At 46.5% G+C, this 17,585-nt stretch overlaps 1 protein-coding gene across 3 annotated transcripts; it reads left to right on the plus strand.

The window, feature by feature from the left end:
* Positions 1–277: 277 nt before the first annotated feature.
* Positions 278–16,037, plus strand: SERTM1 (serine rich and transmembrane domain containing 1). Of its 3 annotated transcripts, none has more exons than XM_052812862.1 (3): positions 278–354; positions 7,507–7,605; positions 14,843–16,037. In XM_052812862.1, exon 3 carries the CDS (start codon positions 15,028–15,030, stop codon positions 15,349–15,351), a length of 324 nt encoding a protein of 107 aa, XP_052668822.1. In that variant the 5' UTR covers positions 278–354; positions 7,507–7,605; positions 14,843–15,027; the 3' UTR covers positions 15,352–16,037. The 3 variants fall into 3 exon arrangements, with proteins under 3 accessions (XP_052668822.1, XP_052668821.1, XP_052668820.1); XM_052812861.1 differs by having other exon boundaries at positions 330–439; XM_052812860.1 differs by lacking the exon at positions 278–354 and adding an exon at positions 2,436–2,860 and having other exon boundaries at positions 14,843–14,977.
* The last annotated feature ends 1,548 nt before the right edge of the window (positions 16,038–17,585 follow it).

The raw sequence follows: 17,585 nt of genomic DNA on the forward strand, positions 1-17,585 counted from the left end.
CGCTTCCAACCGAGTTTTCGGAAAGACACCCGCAAGTTCCCGCTTCCCAGGGAGCCCGCTTTTCCAGCCCACTCCTGGCCGTGCTGCCAGGACCGGACCCTCCGCGGGCTTGCTCCGCCACGGAGGAGCCTGCCTTCCCCGCGGGCTGCTCCGCCCGGCCGGGGGTAGGCTTCCCACGGCCCCTCCGTGGAAAAGGCTCAGCGGCGCGCTTCGGGGCTGCGTGGCCGGGGCCGGGGCCGGGCGAGGGGCGGGCCGGGGGCGGTGCTCCCTCCGCGGCCGCGGCGGACGGCGGCGGGAGCCGGAGCCGGAGCCGGAGCCGGGCAGAGCCGGAGCCGGAGCCGCAGCCGGAGCGGGGTGAGCGGGGCGGGAGGGTGCCGCGCTGCCGGTAACGCCGAAGCATTCCGGCGGGGGTCTGGCCGTCTAACCCTTTTTAAGGGAGGTCGGCACTTTGGGTTTGGCGTGGGGATTTTTCTCTTGAAGGGAGGTCGGCACTTTGGGTTTGGCGTGGGGATTTTTCTCTTGAAGGGAGGTCGGCACTTTGGGCTTGGCGTGGGGATTTTTCTCTAGAAGGGAGGTCGGCACTTTGGGTTTGGCGTGGGGATTTTTCTCTTGAAGGGAGGTCGGCACTTTGGGTTTGGCGGGGGGTTTTTTTCCTCTTCTCCCCCAGCCCGGCGCGCTTTATTGGAGCCCTGGGTTGGAGCTGAGCCTCGGGCCGGGCCGCCCAGCCCCGCCGCTCGCCGCCTCCCTCCGCCGGCCGGTGCCCAGCGGTCCGGCCCGGCCCGGCCCGCCCGGCAGCCGGCGGCTCTGCCGGCAGGTTTGGAAAAGAGGTCCGCTGGGCTCCGCGCCTCACCGGCGGCTGCTGCCGCTGCGGGGAGAGTCTTCGGAATGCCTCGTCTCCATCAGGGGCGGTGGATTTTCACGCGCGTTTGACCCGGGGACGCGTTAGGCCGGCGTTTGGTCGTCTCCCACGTGTGTTTTGGGAAGAACCCGGGCTTGCCCTTAACTGACTCGGCGGGCTGTGAAAGTGCTTGGGTTGAACGCACGCTTCCTCCTCGTTTTGGAGAAATTGGTTTCGCTGGAGGCGGAGAGGGGAGCGAGCGCTCTGGGAGAGCCCGGGGCCGGCGCCTGGGGGTGGGCTGCTTCTGGAAGGAGGGGTGCCGAGGGAAGGGAGGCACAGGCTGGTTTCCATTTCTGAAAGATGCTGCAGACCGGAGGGCTGGTAGCGGAGAGCGTTGGGTCATCACTGTGCAAGCACATTTTTGGCTCTGTGGGTATAAGCGCAGATTGCCACCCGCGTGCTCTTTCACATTGTTTGCGGGAAGATGACGGGAAAGGAATTGCTCCCTCTGCAAATAAATTGTAAAATGCCTATCCAGTGCACCGGGCGAAGAGCTGAGCTTAGGCAGCACAACGTGGAAAAAGAAAACAGGATGGATGCAGAAAAATGTGCTCTTTGCAGGCACTTTATGTCTAGCTGAAAGCTGCAGGCTTTTACAGTATCGTCTCAGTAGAAGTAATGAAGTTTGGGACGGAAAGCAAGTGAAACAAACTCTTCCCTTGCAAATGCTAAACAGTTAGTTAGAGGGAAATTGTGAAAACGGTGGCAAAGGGCTGAGCATTTGCCGCGCTGTTTAACATTTATATAAGCAAAGACAATTAAGAATGCATACTGAATATTATCGAATTCAATTCTCAGGTAATTGTAGCAGAATGGGAGAAAGATGAATAGAAGAAACGTATAAAATCTGGACCATATAGGATGTACATAGTGCTGGCAGTTTTATTCTGATAAGGGATCCAGCTGGAGGGTTGATGTCTGTTTCCTTATGATTTTGCTTTTTACGGTCATTTTGACACCCCCCGCCCCCGACTTTTCCGTCAGGGCAACCTGAAACCACCAGCCTCCTTCTCTCTGCTGTAATGCCTAGAAGGGCTTGTCCCCCTTAGGGATGGTCGCTGCTGGTTGTAGCTGGGTACTGGCTGCCTTCCTTCCCCACCGCTTCTTCAGACTGGGTCATCCGGATCACGCCAGGCGGGGGAAGGAGAGGCAGGCAGGTCACCCCGGCCTCCCTCTTGTTTCCCCAGCCTCCCTCTGCTCTGGCGTGCAGACTTGCCTGCTGTAGTCTGCTCCTTGCTATACCCAGTACGTGTGCATGGCTGTCAACAGGAGAAATGCTGTAGGACCTTGAACCGGTGGGGAAGGGCTCCTGGGCTATTTCAGCATCCAAGTCTACTCTAGTACTATCACCAAGTAGGTGAGTGTATGTATATGACTATATTTGGCTTAGGAAGTTATTGCTGTTTGCATTTTGTTAACCTTTTCAGACTGACTGGGCTGACTGGGATAGCTTGTGTCTGCCAAGTGTCTTGGTTCATAATTGGGTCTTACTGGTGCAGCGCAAATTATAAATTGTATTCTGTAAATTCCCCGTCAGAGGGAGGAAGCAGTGCAGTTTTCCTCCTGGCACCCCATCTACGCAGAAGGGGAATTAGCTGAACGACAGAGTACATCCAGAAGTTACTGAAAAATCCGGTGTTTCTGATAGGTTTGAGACTTGGAATTTAAATACTAAAAAGTCAAGACATTTTCACCTCTACCTCCTGCACTCTCTTACAAGCACTCCTCCCCTTGTGTCTTCATGACTGTGGTTACCTCCTTTTCCTGGCTTGCGCAGAGGAAATCCTGTTACGGCATAGTCGATCCACGGCACGGCTGCAAAATCCCATCTCTGAGCCTGCCGCTTCGGCTGCATCTCCCCTCTTTGTCAGTCCTTCTGCTGCTCCCCCCTCTCCCCTGCATCGGACGCGTCAGTCACAGGCTTCACTTTCAAGTGTCCTCGATAGTCTCCCCGTACATGAGGTACCACCTCTCCTGTTTTACCCCCTGGGCTTTGATCAGCCCGTGCTCTCGGCATCAGTCTCCCGCCAGCTATCCCCTTTGTATTTCCCTGAGGTTTGCCTTGTGCTTACTTGTAGCTTCATATAGGCACCCTGTCCATCATTTCATTAATTTCCTTGATACGTCCCAGCACGTTGGCTTTTGCTGCGATGCCTTCAGCAGCTGTCTGGTGAGATGCTGAGACAAGCCCTCACCCGTGCTGCCACCATCCCTGTCACTGGCATTAGTCTGGCTCCGGATTTGAGCACAACAGTGTCCTCTAAAGCTAGGACACCTGAGAGGCAATGTCACGCAGATGACTCTATCTAGCACCAGCAGAAGCTCTCCTTCTGTAGTCTATGTTATCCTCACTTGCGCTTTTTGGCATTTCAGGTGCAACCCTGCCCCCTTACGCTTGCACGTTACAGCAAGGTTCACTGCAACTCCCTTTGCAATAGTGTTGTATCTTTGCATAAGTTACTGCAGACTGTTTTGCAAGCAGTGGCAATATGTAAATATTATGCACGCAAATACAGGTATGATAATGCCGCCGTCTCTTTGTCAAGGGAGGGCATGCGGCTTGCGTCGGTAAAATAAGGAATGGCGTGAGGATGGAGATCTTTTCTGTTACGCCATTGAGGGGAAACAGAGAATTGAAGGAGAAGGCTGTTTTCTTACGTCTCTTGGTAAAGCAGGCTGAGGCGCCTAAGTCGGGAAGCAGAGTTACAGCGAGCGGAGTTACTGTGACAGCACATCTGTGCCTAAAATTCCCTTGACATTTAAGTTCACAGTACGTAGTTGGTCCTGAATCTGCCTTTTTGGGGAGAAAAAATTCTGAAACAAAATGATGCATTAACAGAGGTTTCTGTTGAATTGAGCGTACGAAATTCTGTCCTAGCTTTATATTGTGTCAGGATTTTTAAGGAGGTTAAAATGAAATCTGCTTGACATTTTCGGATTTGGTACGGACTATATACTTTGTTTTTATAAAATATATTGAAGCCAGCCTGTCAGCTGAATTTTACCATAGGAAAGTGTTTTCTTATTACTCTGGGCTCCACTTACTGGGTCACACCTTCATTAGTTAAGGACTAATAACCCCACTGACTAGCGAAGTTAAGGGCCACTTATTGTTCAGCCGAGCCCCTTGCCGAAGTCTGCAGGGAGGGCTCCCGAGGCGGGGCTGGACGTGCCCCCGTGCAGTCCGAGAGACGAGGTCTCGGCCGCGCTCGTCTGCGCAGCCACCTCGCCTGGCGTCGGGCAGGATGCCGTGCAGCAGCATTGAAGGGGACAACAGAGACCTTAAATCCATTCACTTCCAGATTTAGCCACATCTCGTCCTAAAACTGTATTCCTGGTAGGTGAAGGAGGTCGTACCTGATGTGTCTGAGGGTTTTTCCCCCTGCTGAACCTGAGGGTCTGAGCCCTGCAAGTTGTTAGCTTCACAGGTGAGTGTGTTGGAGAATGAAAGCAAGCTCTGAGAGCAAGGACTGCTTGCCCTGGGGCTTGGTATCTTATCTGGTAGGTTTTGCTCCGAGTAAACGACACGGAGGAGCTGGAGCACTGCCCTGTGAGAAGTCCACGCGGCTTCAGGGAGAATGAACGCAGTGCATGGTCCGTGGCTGCACCGGCCATTTGGCCCCAGGCGCGGAGCCCAGCGCTGGTCCGCTTGTCTCAAATACAAAAGGTGGTTATCGGGAGCCCGTGTTAAGAGTCAGGCAGGAGCTAACAAAGCTTAATTAACTTTTGTTTGTTCTGAGATTAATTGCATCGCCACCACCCCCCGACATGTGCTGGGTGGCATCTTCTCCAGAGAGACTTATCGGTGTTGGTGGGACGCTCCACACAGCCACTTGCAGCCTCTGCAAGGACAGGGAGCAGGAACGGGATGACTCAACCGTGAAAGGAGATGGCAAGACAGAAGCAGCTGAAACACTTTCATATACTTGTTCCACTGAGGGAAATGGGTTTTAACGGACTTTTTTTTTTTAACCTTCCTTTCTTTTTGCCCTGTGAAAAAGTATGTTTCTAATTAAGCAGCCGTTCCACCCTACACTAAATTTTCTGTTCAAACAAAACTTTTGAATCTGGGGTTGCAAGAAATCCAAGCAAGAAGTCATTCCACAAAAGGCAGAAATTAAGGAACCCTGATACCCGCCGGTTCCTCCCTCTTCCCTGGCTAACCTTGCCCTGGACCTCCTTTCCAGCTGGGAACCCATGGTCTGTTACTCTGACCGTGACATATTAGCAGCTGTGTTTGACTGTACAAGTCAATTACCGAGATCTAAAGCTATTAGGGGGAACCAAATGGCTGTGTGAACCTTCATGTCTCTTCTTCCTGATCATCTGCTGTCGTTAAACTTCACAAACTCAACTGTCTTTGAGGTTTCTGCCTGGGGTTGAATTTGGCTGAAAGTGGCCAACAGGAACAAAAGTTATTCAGAGTGGGAATAAAGGGAATAAAGCTGGAACTAGACACTGAGAAATCAAATATGACCCATCACTATGGTCAGTGAAGAGTGGGCTTTTGAGTTGGGGGGGGGGGGGTTCAGCAACTTGTAATTTTTCACTGGAAATTGTCAACAAAAGTGGGAAATAAATATTTTTAGCAAACTGACACAAGAAGGAGACTGATTTGCCTGGTGACTGCATTTCCTTTGGGAAGCAGGACCAGGGAGGGCCCCATTTCCCCATCTGAGGTCACAGATGTCCAGCGATGAGACTCCTTTCCCCATTCACATCCCTGAGAGATACAGATAGGTCCCTGCTCCCTGCATATTTTACTGGTGACGGGAGTGAATACAGTGTTTGGGCCAAATCCTGCTGTGCCAGAACATGGTGAGTGTGAGCCTTGGCTGTGGACTACTGCTGCAGCTGAGGCTATGGAAATAGCTGTGAAGGGCATTAGACTGGTGCAAGAAGGATGAAGGACCATGGGATACAGCTGTGTATGCCAAGGGGTCTCCTGTAGATAAGCTTCTTGATGTTCTGGTCCAACTATTTCTGTGTTTCTTCAAAGGGAATTAAAAGCTCAGACCTCTCTGTCTCACTGTGTACGCTTGCCACTTGACTGTGAATGCATACATTTAGAGAGCCTTGAGTATGTATTGTGTTTTGCACTGCATCTCTGGCGCGTTTAATCAGCTCAAGATTTGGCAGGCTCTGTTCCCTTCGCCTTGCTGGGGATTGGGGTGTCGCATTGAATGAAGGGCTAAATGGGCAAGAGCAGTGCTCTGTGTGTCTGGGGGGAGAGGGACTAAAGAAGATCCTGCAGAGACAAGAGAGAGATGGAAATGAAGCAAAATCATTTATATTTGTCTTGTTTGAAGATACAGTCCTTGTTGCAGAGATGCGTGCCTCTTTCCCCCAAGAGAGCTGTTCTGAAAGGAACAAAGGGAAGGGAAAGGGTCTCTGCTACGAGCAGACAAAACCGAGTGGCATAGGATCGCGCTCTTCGTTACATGAGGTAGATTCACCAGAGAAAAGGTATACGGGGGCTGTTGCATCCCCCTCTCCATCCCGGTACCACCACCCGCCTCAGCCTACCTGGTTTTGGGCAAGGCGACGGTGCGTGCCCTCACATCCAGAGGACGTGCTGGCTCCGTCCCTGGGGAAGCCGACCTCGGGGTTCACCTGCAGCCTCCCACCTCGCCTTCTGCACGGGAGGTGGTCAGGATGCTGCCCAGCTCCCTTGAGGTAGGACATTACTATAATCGATGTTAGCAAAACATTTGGATTTCAACAATGCTGACTTAACAGCTGCACTAGATAATTTTCTTTATTGAACCTGGACAGGCTTAAACCGTAAGTGATTCAGTGACTGAAGGGATGAAAGCAACACAAGAGTGCATTAACATTCATCCCCAGAGATCTGCTTCTCTAATGCAGTTCAAACCAAATATGCTGAAGGGGTAGAGCTCAGAGATGTATAATGATTGTGCAAGCGTCTTTTCTTTCCCGGAGGGGAGGATCTTTTTGGAAGTGGTCCTACTTTTGCTTTAATCTGCATCGTCTGGGATTGTTTCTTCATATACAATCAATTTAATTTGCTTTAATAAAAACAGTTCAGGGGCCACATTTTAATTTTAGGTATTGAATGAATGTAGCACACAAAAAGCTGCTAGCTATCCTTATACATATATAGTATTCAGTTTGGGGATTTCAGGTAAGTGAACTTAAACTGCAGATTGTCTGAAATAAAGAGAATGAATAAATAAATAATGGTGTGTAATCCAGAAAGACCTGATTACTGGCAGGAGTCTTTAGGGGATAACGTGAAATGAATTGGAGTGCAGATACAGTCCTCCGGTGCTTGAAGACGTGCCAGGGGACAGCAGGCTGTCTTGGTCCTGGAGAGCTCTGCAAAAGAAGAGGAGAAAGGTGTTATCAAGGCATGGCTGTAAAGCAGAGATCAAGATCATGGTTTTGATATTATACATGCAGTGCTGTAGCTGGACAGCAGAAGGATGTGGCTAGTGGGAGTAAAACACAAGCCAGGATTCCAGTCAGTTTGGTTTTTTCTGAAATTTCTGGCACCGAGAGCACTCAAAACTCAGCACTGTTCCTCCCTGGTTTTTTATTGATGCAGTTATTACTAAACTCTTTGGCTTTGATTTGCTTTTTTACAGGGGCTTTTCTCAGCATGCAGTCCCTTTAGATTTGGGCGTGATAACTAACCACATCCTGCGCATTGGACATTTGGCTTGCATCCCCATATCTTCCTGCTTGTAAGTATTTTATTCATTCTCCTTCCTTGTTTTTCTCTTACTTTTAAAGAGCAGATTCAACAGACAGGCTCTGGGTCTGATCCCAGGTCATGATGTCTTTGCTTTACATTGGTACAAACAACTCTATAATCCTAAGATGCCTGGGAAATGTAAATGATACAAGCATTTGATCCTATCTGAATTAATCTTAAGTATCCTTATGGCTCTGAGAGTTTCCTTTTCCCAGCCCCACACAAAATCCCAAACAAAAAATAAATTGATTTTAACCTCAACCAAGCCATCTGGGCACTTGTCATCTTAGATTTTAAAAGTCATAAATTTAAACCATATTAAATCATAATTAAAAAAATAAATTAGATCACAAATTTCCTTGTGTGCACTATTTTATTGAGTCAGTTGGCGACTGATCCCGTTTCCCAGGCAGAATGGTAAAGGGATTCCCTTTTGGGATTCCCCTCCTGGAGGGTCCATCTGTAACAGGAAAAAGAAGCTTCCTATTTACTTGTGGTCTTTCAATTGCCAAAGGCATTTATGCAAGAATAGGAAGTATTAAGGATCATATTCTTGCTAAACTCCAAGTGAGCAGTCATTCTTTGCCATTCCTACCTACATTTTCAATGGAATAAAATGTTGCTCACTTCTCTTCTGTCTAGAGCTACCGTCTAATTTAGTTGCATGATGTTAAATTACTACATTTTTCCAGTGTAGAGCAATAGCCTTTCAAGGCTGAAGGGTTGCCTGTATGTAAAGGTCATTCAGTCCTTTAGTATGAGCATGCAAACATATTTTTATTGGCATTAAATGCTTTGTGTTACATGTTAGCTGGAAGGACGGTATGTGGTGATATATTCCTACACGCTAAAGGAAATAAATGTAGAAAATGAAGGCGGTGAGGGGGAAGGTGAAAGAATTAAACCAGAAGCTCGCTGGCCTTCGTACATATATGGAATTAGTGAAGGTCATGAGAAACCTTAATCTTTTTAATAGATGTAGTGAAAACTTGCTGCCAGTTTTTGCAAGTAATCACTAGGATAACAGAACCTGGGGGGTGACACACCTTTAGGGATGAGGAGGTTTCACCCTGGAACTCGCATCACCGTATTGCCTGGGAACCTGCGCAGTCCTTCTCCTCCTCCTCCTGCCCTGATGCTGAACGAAGGAGAGGTGGTTCTGGTCCTGAGGGGATGGTATCATTGTCTGCTGACTCCGGGCTTTAACTTTCCGAAAGGGCAAAAGAAGGCAGAGAACACGCTTGTGAGTTCTTTCATAGAGATAATCAGCGTCAGCTTTAGTGAATGTCCTCTGCTTCCCCTCTCCTACTCAAAACTAAGAGCTGTCTGCCTCCTACGGAGCAAGCAATTTTTGCACAGACCCAGAGTACCATCATGCAACTCATCTCCCTTTCCTAGCCATTTCCTAGCCAGATTCGTGGCCAGGAATTTCAGTGCCATGTAGGATCTGCGAACCACCAGGTCCTCCCCATCAGGCGGACGGTCCCAAGTCATCCACTGGGGACACATGGTTCCACTAGTGCGGGTGTGCTTCTCCGACCCTCATCTCCGTGTCCGCTGGGACACACCTGCGTGCAAGCATGGGAACTGGATCCGCAGGAGGACAGGGTGCACAAGACGACGAAGCCGTCTTCGGTGGCCAGCGGCTCCTTCTGCCAGGATCCGTGGACATCTGACATGGGCCAGCTTCTTCAAGCGTCCTGCACTGGGTCAGCCAGCGACTCCCTGCCCCGCTTCGCAGAGCCCTCTGTCCTGAAGGTGGTAGAAATTTAATCCTTCTGTGGCACTCATCCGCTGCCTTTCTGTATACGTTGGGCTGAAATCGGCCAAAAGGGTTTTAAGTTTTTAGGGACGGAAGGCAGATACAATTAACGGCATATTGATGTCTGACGGGATGAGGGACCTCACTGTTGTAACTATGGTAAAGACAAATTAAGCTCTCCTCTGTTAGGCGTTGTTTACAATAAGGGCTTTTTAGAATACCTTCTACCTGTAAAGAAAGAGTTGATGGGAAATTGTGACCAAAATGTTAGTTTATGTAGCATAAAAACACTGATTTTCTTTGATGTCAATTTGTCTCTCTGCTTAAACATTTCGAAACCTCTGAAACAGCCAAGGTATTTCTCAGCTTGTAGCTGAGCCAGGAAGAACCAAGAAAACAAAGTGCTTATCTATGGCTGATAAACTCCTGAGAAAATGAATTTACCCGACTTATCTTTGCTTCCTGTTTCTCAATTTTTAGGGCTTCAGTGGTTGTGAGTATGCACCACTAAATTATATTTCACTGAGCCTGGAGAAACAGAGTTGCATCAGGATATGCAGAGAAATACAATACAGGCGACTGGATGGTAAAGGATTTATAATATTGGGACTATGAAAAAGCTCTCTGTTTACTGCATGCCATCCTGGAGAGTGCTGCAGCCTCATTTAACATTCATTTTAGACTGAACTGGGAGATGACTACTGTCTCAGTGATGCTCCAGATTAAATTACATATGTTGCATGTAAATTGGCATATGCTAATTTTCTGAAAAAACAGGTTTTATGACAGGTGCCATCAAAGATGCAAACAGTTGATAGATTTGGCATGGCTACCCAGGCATGATACTGCACGGTACCTGGGATTTACCTCTTACATACTGATGGCTTGCTTAATCCCCTCACCTACCCAGTTTGCCCTGCTTTTGGTGAACGCCAGTTTGCCTATCTCCCACTTACCATGGGATAAAAGAAAAGACAAAAAAACCAACTGAGCCTGCCTACAGTATCTGCCAGGTAGCCCTACCCTTGGAATAAGAGCGGTTGTCCTCACCTGTGAAAAGTGATTTATACCGAGGACATGAATGGAGGAACAATGCACAGCTGGAGGAAAATACTTAAAATAGTGGTTCTGGTTGAAAAGTGAGGATGTACAAATGACACCATGTGTCTAGCAGAGCCTTTCTTTGTGCAGAGCCCTCGTATTTGGGGACTAAAGTAGCAGAACAAGGTTTGCTCTCTCGTACATCTAAAACCAGCAGAGCGTGGAGGTGGAGTGGAGTCTGTGCCTTGTTGGGACAGTGAGTTCTTTTACTGAAATGCCTGAATCTTTCTTAGCGGTTTGCCCATCAGAGCAGCACGGCTGTGTAACAATGGAGTAGGAGCAGTGGGAAAACTCAGCCGGTGTTGGAAAGGCAGAGTATGACCTGGGGCTTTCAGCAGTGGGGCTGGACTCGACGGCTCGGGAAGCCTCCTCAAGCCGCGCATCCCCATCCTGGGATCGCAGAGGTGCCTCTGAGAAAGTCTTCGGGATCCAGCTACACCACAAAAGCTGAGTCACCCAGCAGACAGGTCCCAGTTCTCCTGTCCCAGGAGTTTTCAGGACTGGTTATTTGGGAAGGCTTCTCCTGTCAGAGTCAGAGTCCGTCTCCATCTCCAGTCATTCAGCAACAGCACTTCAAATTCAGTCTTTGCCTTAAACCAACTCAGCTTTCCAACAGTAGATGAGGGAAAGGTAGGGACCGCTACAGAATTTGAAAACTTTGGCTCCTGAGTTGAATTCCTTGATCGGTTTATGGCTCTCAAAGACAACAGGTTTACTGCAGTTAGCCACTTCCAATTTTGCCATTATACTTTCAAGTCAGTGACAAAATTCCTACTCGTTTTTTTGGGACCAGGTTTGGGCTAGATGTTACGATGTTGTTCTGTTTAGTTTTCAGAAATGCACAAAACCAATTACCAAACAAGAAGGTGAAGCTGACATCTGGCTTTATTGGGGGTTATTCCTTTGGGAGGATTAGGGTAAGAGAGACAAATGGTTCATGCCACTTACCTTCTTCTCCCGGCAGAAGCAGGAACCTGAGCTGAAGCGGTAGCTGTGGTGCACTGAATAAAACTACTTGTGGATCCCCCTCTTAAAGGCTGGGAGGTCCGATTTGCGCTATGGCAGAGGTTCATGCAGCCCTACGACTGTGCAGCTGCATTTTGGGCCAGAAAATGGCGTTTGCACCCCTGCCCCACGTCGCTGGCTGAGCCATCCTGGCTGCTCTCTGGCAGGATTGCAGTGCTGGAACAGCACTAGGGAACATCATCAGGGATCAGGATCAGATCCATTTTATTTCTGTATGCGTTTTGTACCTTTCCTATGAATACTACTCAGATGTCGGGACCACACTCTCTATGATTCTGCTGTTTTACTCCAGTAGGGTACAGATGGTTGGTAAAAATCCTTTTAGACTGACCAGGACCTTACACTTTAGATCCATATTTTTAAATGTGTGATTCAAACAACACAGATTTTTTTTTTTTCCTTCCTCAAATATTACCCAAAGAGCCACTTTAGCTGAAGCTACGTTTTATGGTGAGATTCCTTTACACGTCACATCACTACACAGTGTGAGTGAGGCAAATAGGATCTGGGCCATAGTCATTTGGAATCAGAGTTTACAGTGTCTCTGATCTCACTACAAAATCCTCAGTTAAAAATAGCCCAGTTGACATTGTAAGACCTATAAAGGCTCTGATCTAGCAAAGCACTCACATCTCTGCTTAACTGTGAGGTTCTGATTAGTCCTATTTAAGACCATAAATTTTCCACTAACTTCAGAGGAAGTCCCATGCCAAAGTTCTTCCTTGTACCAGGGCCAAAACTGTTAATGGTAAAAGTAGAACATAGCAGATTTCAAATTTGTGAAGAATTTAAAGGCTTTTTACTTCTGCCATGTTAAAGAATTAATTCCTTAAGTTATTATAGAGCAATTCAATTAATAATGGATCTGCTTCAGTTCAAAAGGAGTGTAATCTCATAAGGATCTTTCTTTGTTCAGTCTTTTGTGACTTATTTCATGAAGTACAATAAATAATGTTTCTGGTGGGGCTAAATACTATTAGGATTATAAAATGGTTTTGGTTTAGTATATTTTATGCATCACTATGAGTTATATACCACAAGGGTAAGAATATTTTTATCTGGTATTTGCAGATGCAGTTTTTTACTCCTGCATATCTTGTAGGCTATCGGAATGCTTGATTAAGACTACCAAAAGCTCCACAATAAAACAATAAATGCAATAAATAAACAATAAAACAGCATCTGGAATCTAAACTTTTATCCATGAAAACATTATGGATGTCTATGTAGTAGTAAATTAATCCAGGCCAGGACATAGGCCTGTCATCATCTCTCCTGTTGAATTAGCAAGCACACCTCCTGGCATGGTTTTGGCCAGCTAGCACCCTCCAAGCAATGCCTGGACATATTTGGGGTTAGGATTGCCCACCACGCAGTCCCAAAGGCAGCTGTGATTTGGCCGTCCTGTCCATGAGGATAAAAGGGAGTTTTGCCATCTTGATGCAGCATGCCACCCAAGTTGTCCCTGAGACCAGAGAATAGCCTTGACCTGGTTTATGTAGTAGTGTAGATGCAGTTCTGGGGTGTAGAAAATAAAATAGGGTTTAAAAACATAGAATTAGATTCTACCTACTGTTCAATGTAGTCCTTGTTTACTCAGGCACTTAGGGCTTTTTATGGCATATAGCATAACCCCCTGAATTTAATTTACAGTGCAAAAGTACAGCGGGTAACTATGCAAATAACTTCAGTGGCTGCAAAGGAAACTTCTTAGCATTTTTCAGTGGGTGTCTCCACGGCTTCTGTGTTCTCAGAGAAGAAACAGCACCGGCAGCACTTATCCCTCTTAAGCATCTTTTAATTCAGGTTGGGGCTTTTGTAGTCACACCTAGTGTCAAAAAGTGTCACCCTCTTGAAGAAAGAGGTACTTTACTAAGGTAGCAGAGGTAGCATGTTTAAAGGAAAAAATATAAGCAGACCACTGTCGGGAGCAGTGCTGAAACACTCTCATGGAAACACAGAGCAATACTTGGGCTGTTCTGTGACACACAGAAGGAGAGACCCCAGACTGTCGCATCATTATTTCAAGGGCCCGATTCTGTCTCCCTGGCTGATGCTGACAGTGTTTGCTCTCTGTCACCAGGAAAATCAGTGGATTTTCCTGAAAGCCTCTAACTGCGAGTTAGGGATAATTGTATTGAACTGGGACCACAGGATGAGGCCAAAAGCAAGTGCAGGGTGAGAGGGACCATGCTGGGAACGTAGTTCTGTATGGATGTTGTCTTCCTCATGGGAGGAAAGCTCACCGCCTTTCCTTGCGGTGCCTGAGTATCAGCAGTGACAGGTTGACCATGGACGGATGGATAGAAAGATTGCATGTGGAAGATTTTATGCAGAAACTTACCTTCATTTCCTACCTGCTTGCACCTTGCATTATCTGTTTTGTATCAAAACAAAGGCAAGGGGTTACACCATGTAATTCAGCTACAGCACGTCAGCTTTTTACAAGCAATTCCCCATCACCAAGCCTTCTCTTATCCTTCCAGACTGCACCTGGGGACTGACTACATTTGTTTAAAGAAAAGCAGCTTAGTGTACCCTGATCTGCTTGTCCTGTGCTACTTTGACCTTTGCCAGCACCGGAGTTTCCAGGTTCCAACACAAAGTGGCTGGAGGCAAAGCTTCTTCAAAGATGGGATCTCTTCCCCATCAGCGTTCGCTGTCCTTACATAGATAGTCCCCTCGTATTTGCCGAGCGGCCAGGGCTGCCTGTTCCCTTGGGATTTTGCTTGTAGGTGTCAAAAGCTGCAACACTTCACCAAAATGTGCCTGCCATTGAGATCCCCGTGGCAGCATTACAGCGAGATGCATTTTGATCTTCAAAACCATTTGGTCCATTTTATAAATATATAGTACAAAATCAGGTCTAGCAGATTTTCCCATTCTGGGTATCTCTGGCAAGGCAGTATGGAGTAAGTGGCATAGCCACTTGTCATCCATCGTGGTGTTGAGTGGCCTTGCTCATCTAGGTTGAGGGGCTGAAGTCTTGAGAGGGATTTTTTTTGTTCCTTGACTAGATTTTTTTCCACAAGACAAATTTGGGTTCCTGATGTTTGTCCCATATAAAGTACATTTTTGATTGTGCTGTTCCTCAGTTAAACAACTCATGGTGGAGAAGGGTCAATTTTAATTCATCGATGGGTAGGATTTGTCCCAATTCCTGTGTTTTGGAAAATAGAGATATAAGGATAGTTGTTAGCTAATGCTTTGAGAATTGCAGCTTAGTGCTAAAGAATAATAACTTATAACTCTTAAGAACTAGATTGTATCAGGCACACATTAAATCACATTATCTGCTAGAAAAATAATCTTGCTTTTTTTCTTTCTTTCCTTGCAGTTCCAAAGGATACAATCTTACATTGTCCTGGGCTTGAGGAGTAAAGGATAAATTTGATCACTGGCTGACTTGTCATCTCTTCATTGTGATGGAAAAATGGTCGCCTAGAATAAACCCATTGTTATGCTGCTAAAACTGCCTTTGAATCCAAGATCTGTTGTGATTTTTAAAACACAAACCTCAAAATGTCAGAACCCGACCCTTCATCTGGATTTGTAGGAAACATGGAGAATGGGACTTTTCTGGAGCTGTATCCCACATCCCTTTCAACTTCAGTGGATTCATCGCCTGGCCCTTTATCCAATGTCTATGTCTATGTTTCTATATTCCTTAGTCTCTTAGCTTTTCTCCTTTTGCTATTGATCATTGCACTTCAGAGGCTGAAAAACATAATTTCTTCCAGCTCCTCCTACCCAGAATATAATAGTGATGCTGGAAGTTCTTTCACTAATTTAGAGGTTTGTAGTATTTCTTCCCAGCGCTCTGCTCTGTCAAACCTTTCTTCATGAAACTAAATGAAAGGAAACACATGGGGGTTGGAAGAGCTTTGTCTAGTTTCTTGGGGAGGTAGTGCATGCAACATTTGCCTTAGAAGACTATTATGAAGAGGTGGCTTTTAAAGTTTCCTTAGGGTTTTTTTTTTTCCTTTCCTTTTCTAGTCTTCATTTCCCCTTTTACTAATGTTGTTTTTCATTTTGGACAATGGATAGTGACACTTGATGATTGTTTCATGCCTGTAATAGTGATGCTGTCTTTTTCTCACACATATACGGTGTTCAGTAGGAGTATTCCTGCCAAACTGTAATATGGTTCTAACTGGATATGTGATTTTTCTGCTCTAGTTGTGACCCCTTCCCTGGTTTTGTATCAGTAATATGCTGACTACTTTTCTCTCTCCTTTTTTAATTAGATAAGGCCTTCTGGATGAAATCCCTGTTGCAAAAGTACAAAAAAACCCAGCTTAAATTATAAATATTAGGACAATTTAAAGTTGTTGGTATTGTTTCTTTTTTTTTAATTTTCACATCTTTTTCAGTATTTATTGATGTTCATAACTAAAATCCATTTCTTGAAGAATGTTGCTTTTGTTTATTTGTACTCCCAACTTGTTCTGTGTAAAGTCTCTGTATTTCAGTTTTTAAGTCTCTTTGGTTAACTTAGTAAAGCGACTACAATAACGATGCTCACTGCTAAATGTGTGGAGGTATTTGTGGACCCTGTTGCGTCTCATTTGCCTAATGAGGCAACTTTCCTCCAGGAGGCAACTTTTAGTGCTGAGTCATAAATATCACACAACTCCTTCGCATCCTTCACTGATACTGTAGCTTATTCTTAATGGATACCAGTACAAACCAGTGGTTTCTTTTAAAAGATCTGTGTACAACAACTGCAGCTAGCAACTGAATAGCTCCTAAACTGTCCTTCAGGCACAAGATGTTTGTACTCGTGTAAGCAGGGCCAGGCGGGACGGAAACTGCTTGTACTGGTGAGGACTTTCCGGGCCAGATTTTGCCCTGTAATTTCACAAATGGTAGAGGGGAGACCCGAGGATCTGCGTAACAGCCAGGCGGACCTGTGCTCTGACCCTCCGGAGGTGCAAGGTGTACCTGCAGAGGGTAGGAAGAGATGGGAAGGACACGGGCAGCGGCTCTGCCCCTTTTCCCTGTCAGCATAAGGAGAGGCCAGACATGAGGGGGGGTGAGAAATGGATGATGTTTCACAATCTCACTCCTCTTTGTGATGCCATAGTCTGGGTTATGATTTCCCCCTGCCCAAAATGTAATCCAGCACTCCATTTCTGCAGTAAAATAACTAGCATCATTGTGAACAGGATCCTGTGGTCAGCTGGGAATTAAATTAAGCCGAATGATCAAAGAAATTATTCAAAATGCCAAGCGTGACCTGCTAGGACTGCAGCCCCACACCGTGCGGTGCAATTCCTTGCTGCACTGTGTGAGCGCAGCCTGGCCCTGCCACTCAAGTCCATGCGAATTTTTGCTCTCATGGCAGGATCCAAGTTACTGGAGAGACCCGAGGAAGGGTATGGAAACGTCACTGCCGTTCCTGTTGCTGGCATACCAGCACGTGCATCTCCGGGCGATAGGACGGTCTCGGCGGCAGCACGGGGCGACTGCTCTCCCGCCCGGTGGGGTTAGGGAGCTGCGGTGACCTCCCGACCAGGTTTGTCACAAACACCCTCCCGCCGAGCTGTCAGCCTGTTCATCAACAAGACACATTCTGCCATTAGCTACACAGGCTTTAAAAGAGAAATTTGGAAAGCCTGGTGTAAATGTAATCATTAGAAACGCAGCAGTTCAGTGCCAAAAAACATACAGATGATGCTGGAGTCAGTGTTTTCGGTTTGTAGAAGTGAACCTACAGTACGGTAAGTGGTAATGATTTACGGTGGCGATTAGCTCCTTACAAAGGTCAAAGAACTTGCTGACTAATAAAGAAAGCCTGCAGGTTCTCTGAGCCAAACTGGTTTGATGAATACATTTAGTCTCCAGAATATTTTATTCATCTACACAAAAATTTCTTCTAAGTCACTTTTCACCATAATTGATGATAGGCCTTGGGAAAAGAGTTAACTATTTAAAAGGGATCAGGAAACATTATTTCCTTTCTGAAAGCTTTTCCAAATCCAAAACCTGTAACAGAATGTATTTGTGTGTTGACTGGTAGATAAAAATACATGAACTGTAAATCAAGATGGAGCAACCATTCAACTATCTTCTCTTAC

This window comes from Harpia harpyja, chromosome 17 (genome assembly GCF_026419915.1).
Source record: "Harpia harpyja isolate bHarHar1 chromosome 17, bHarHar1 primary haplotype, whole genome shotgun sequence".
NCBI lineage: Eukaryota > Metazoa > Chordata > Aves > Accipitriformes > Accipitridae > Harpia > Harpia harpyja.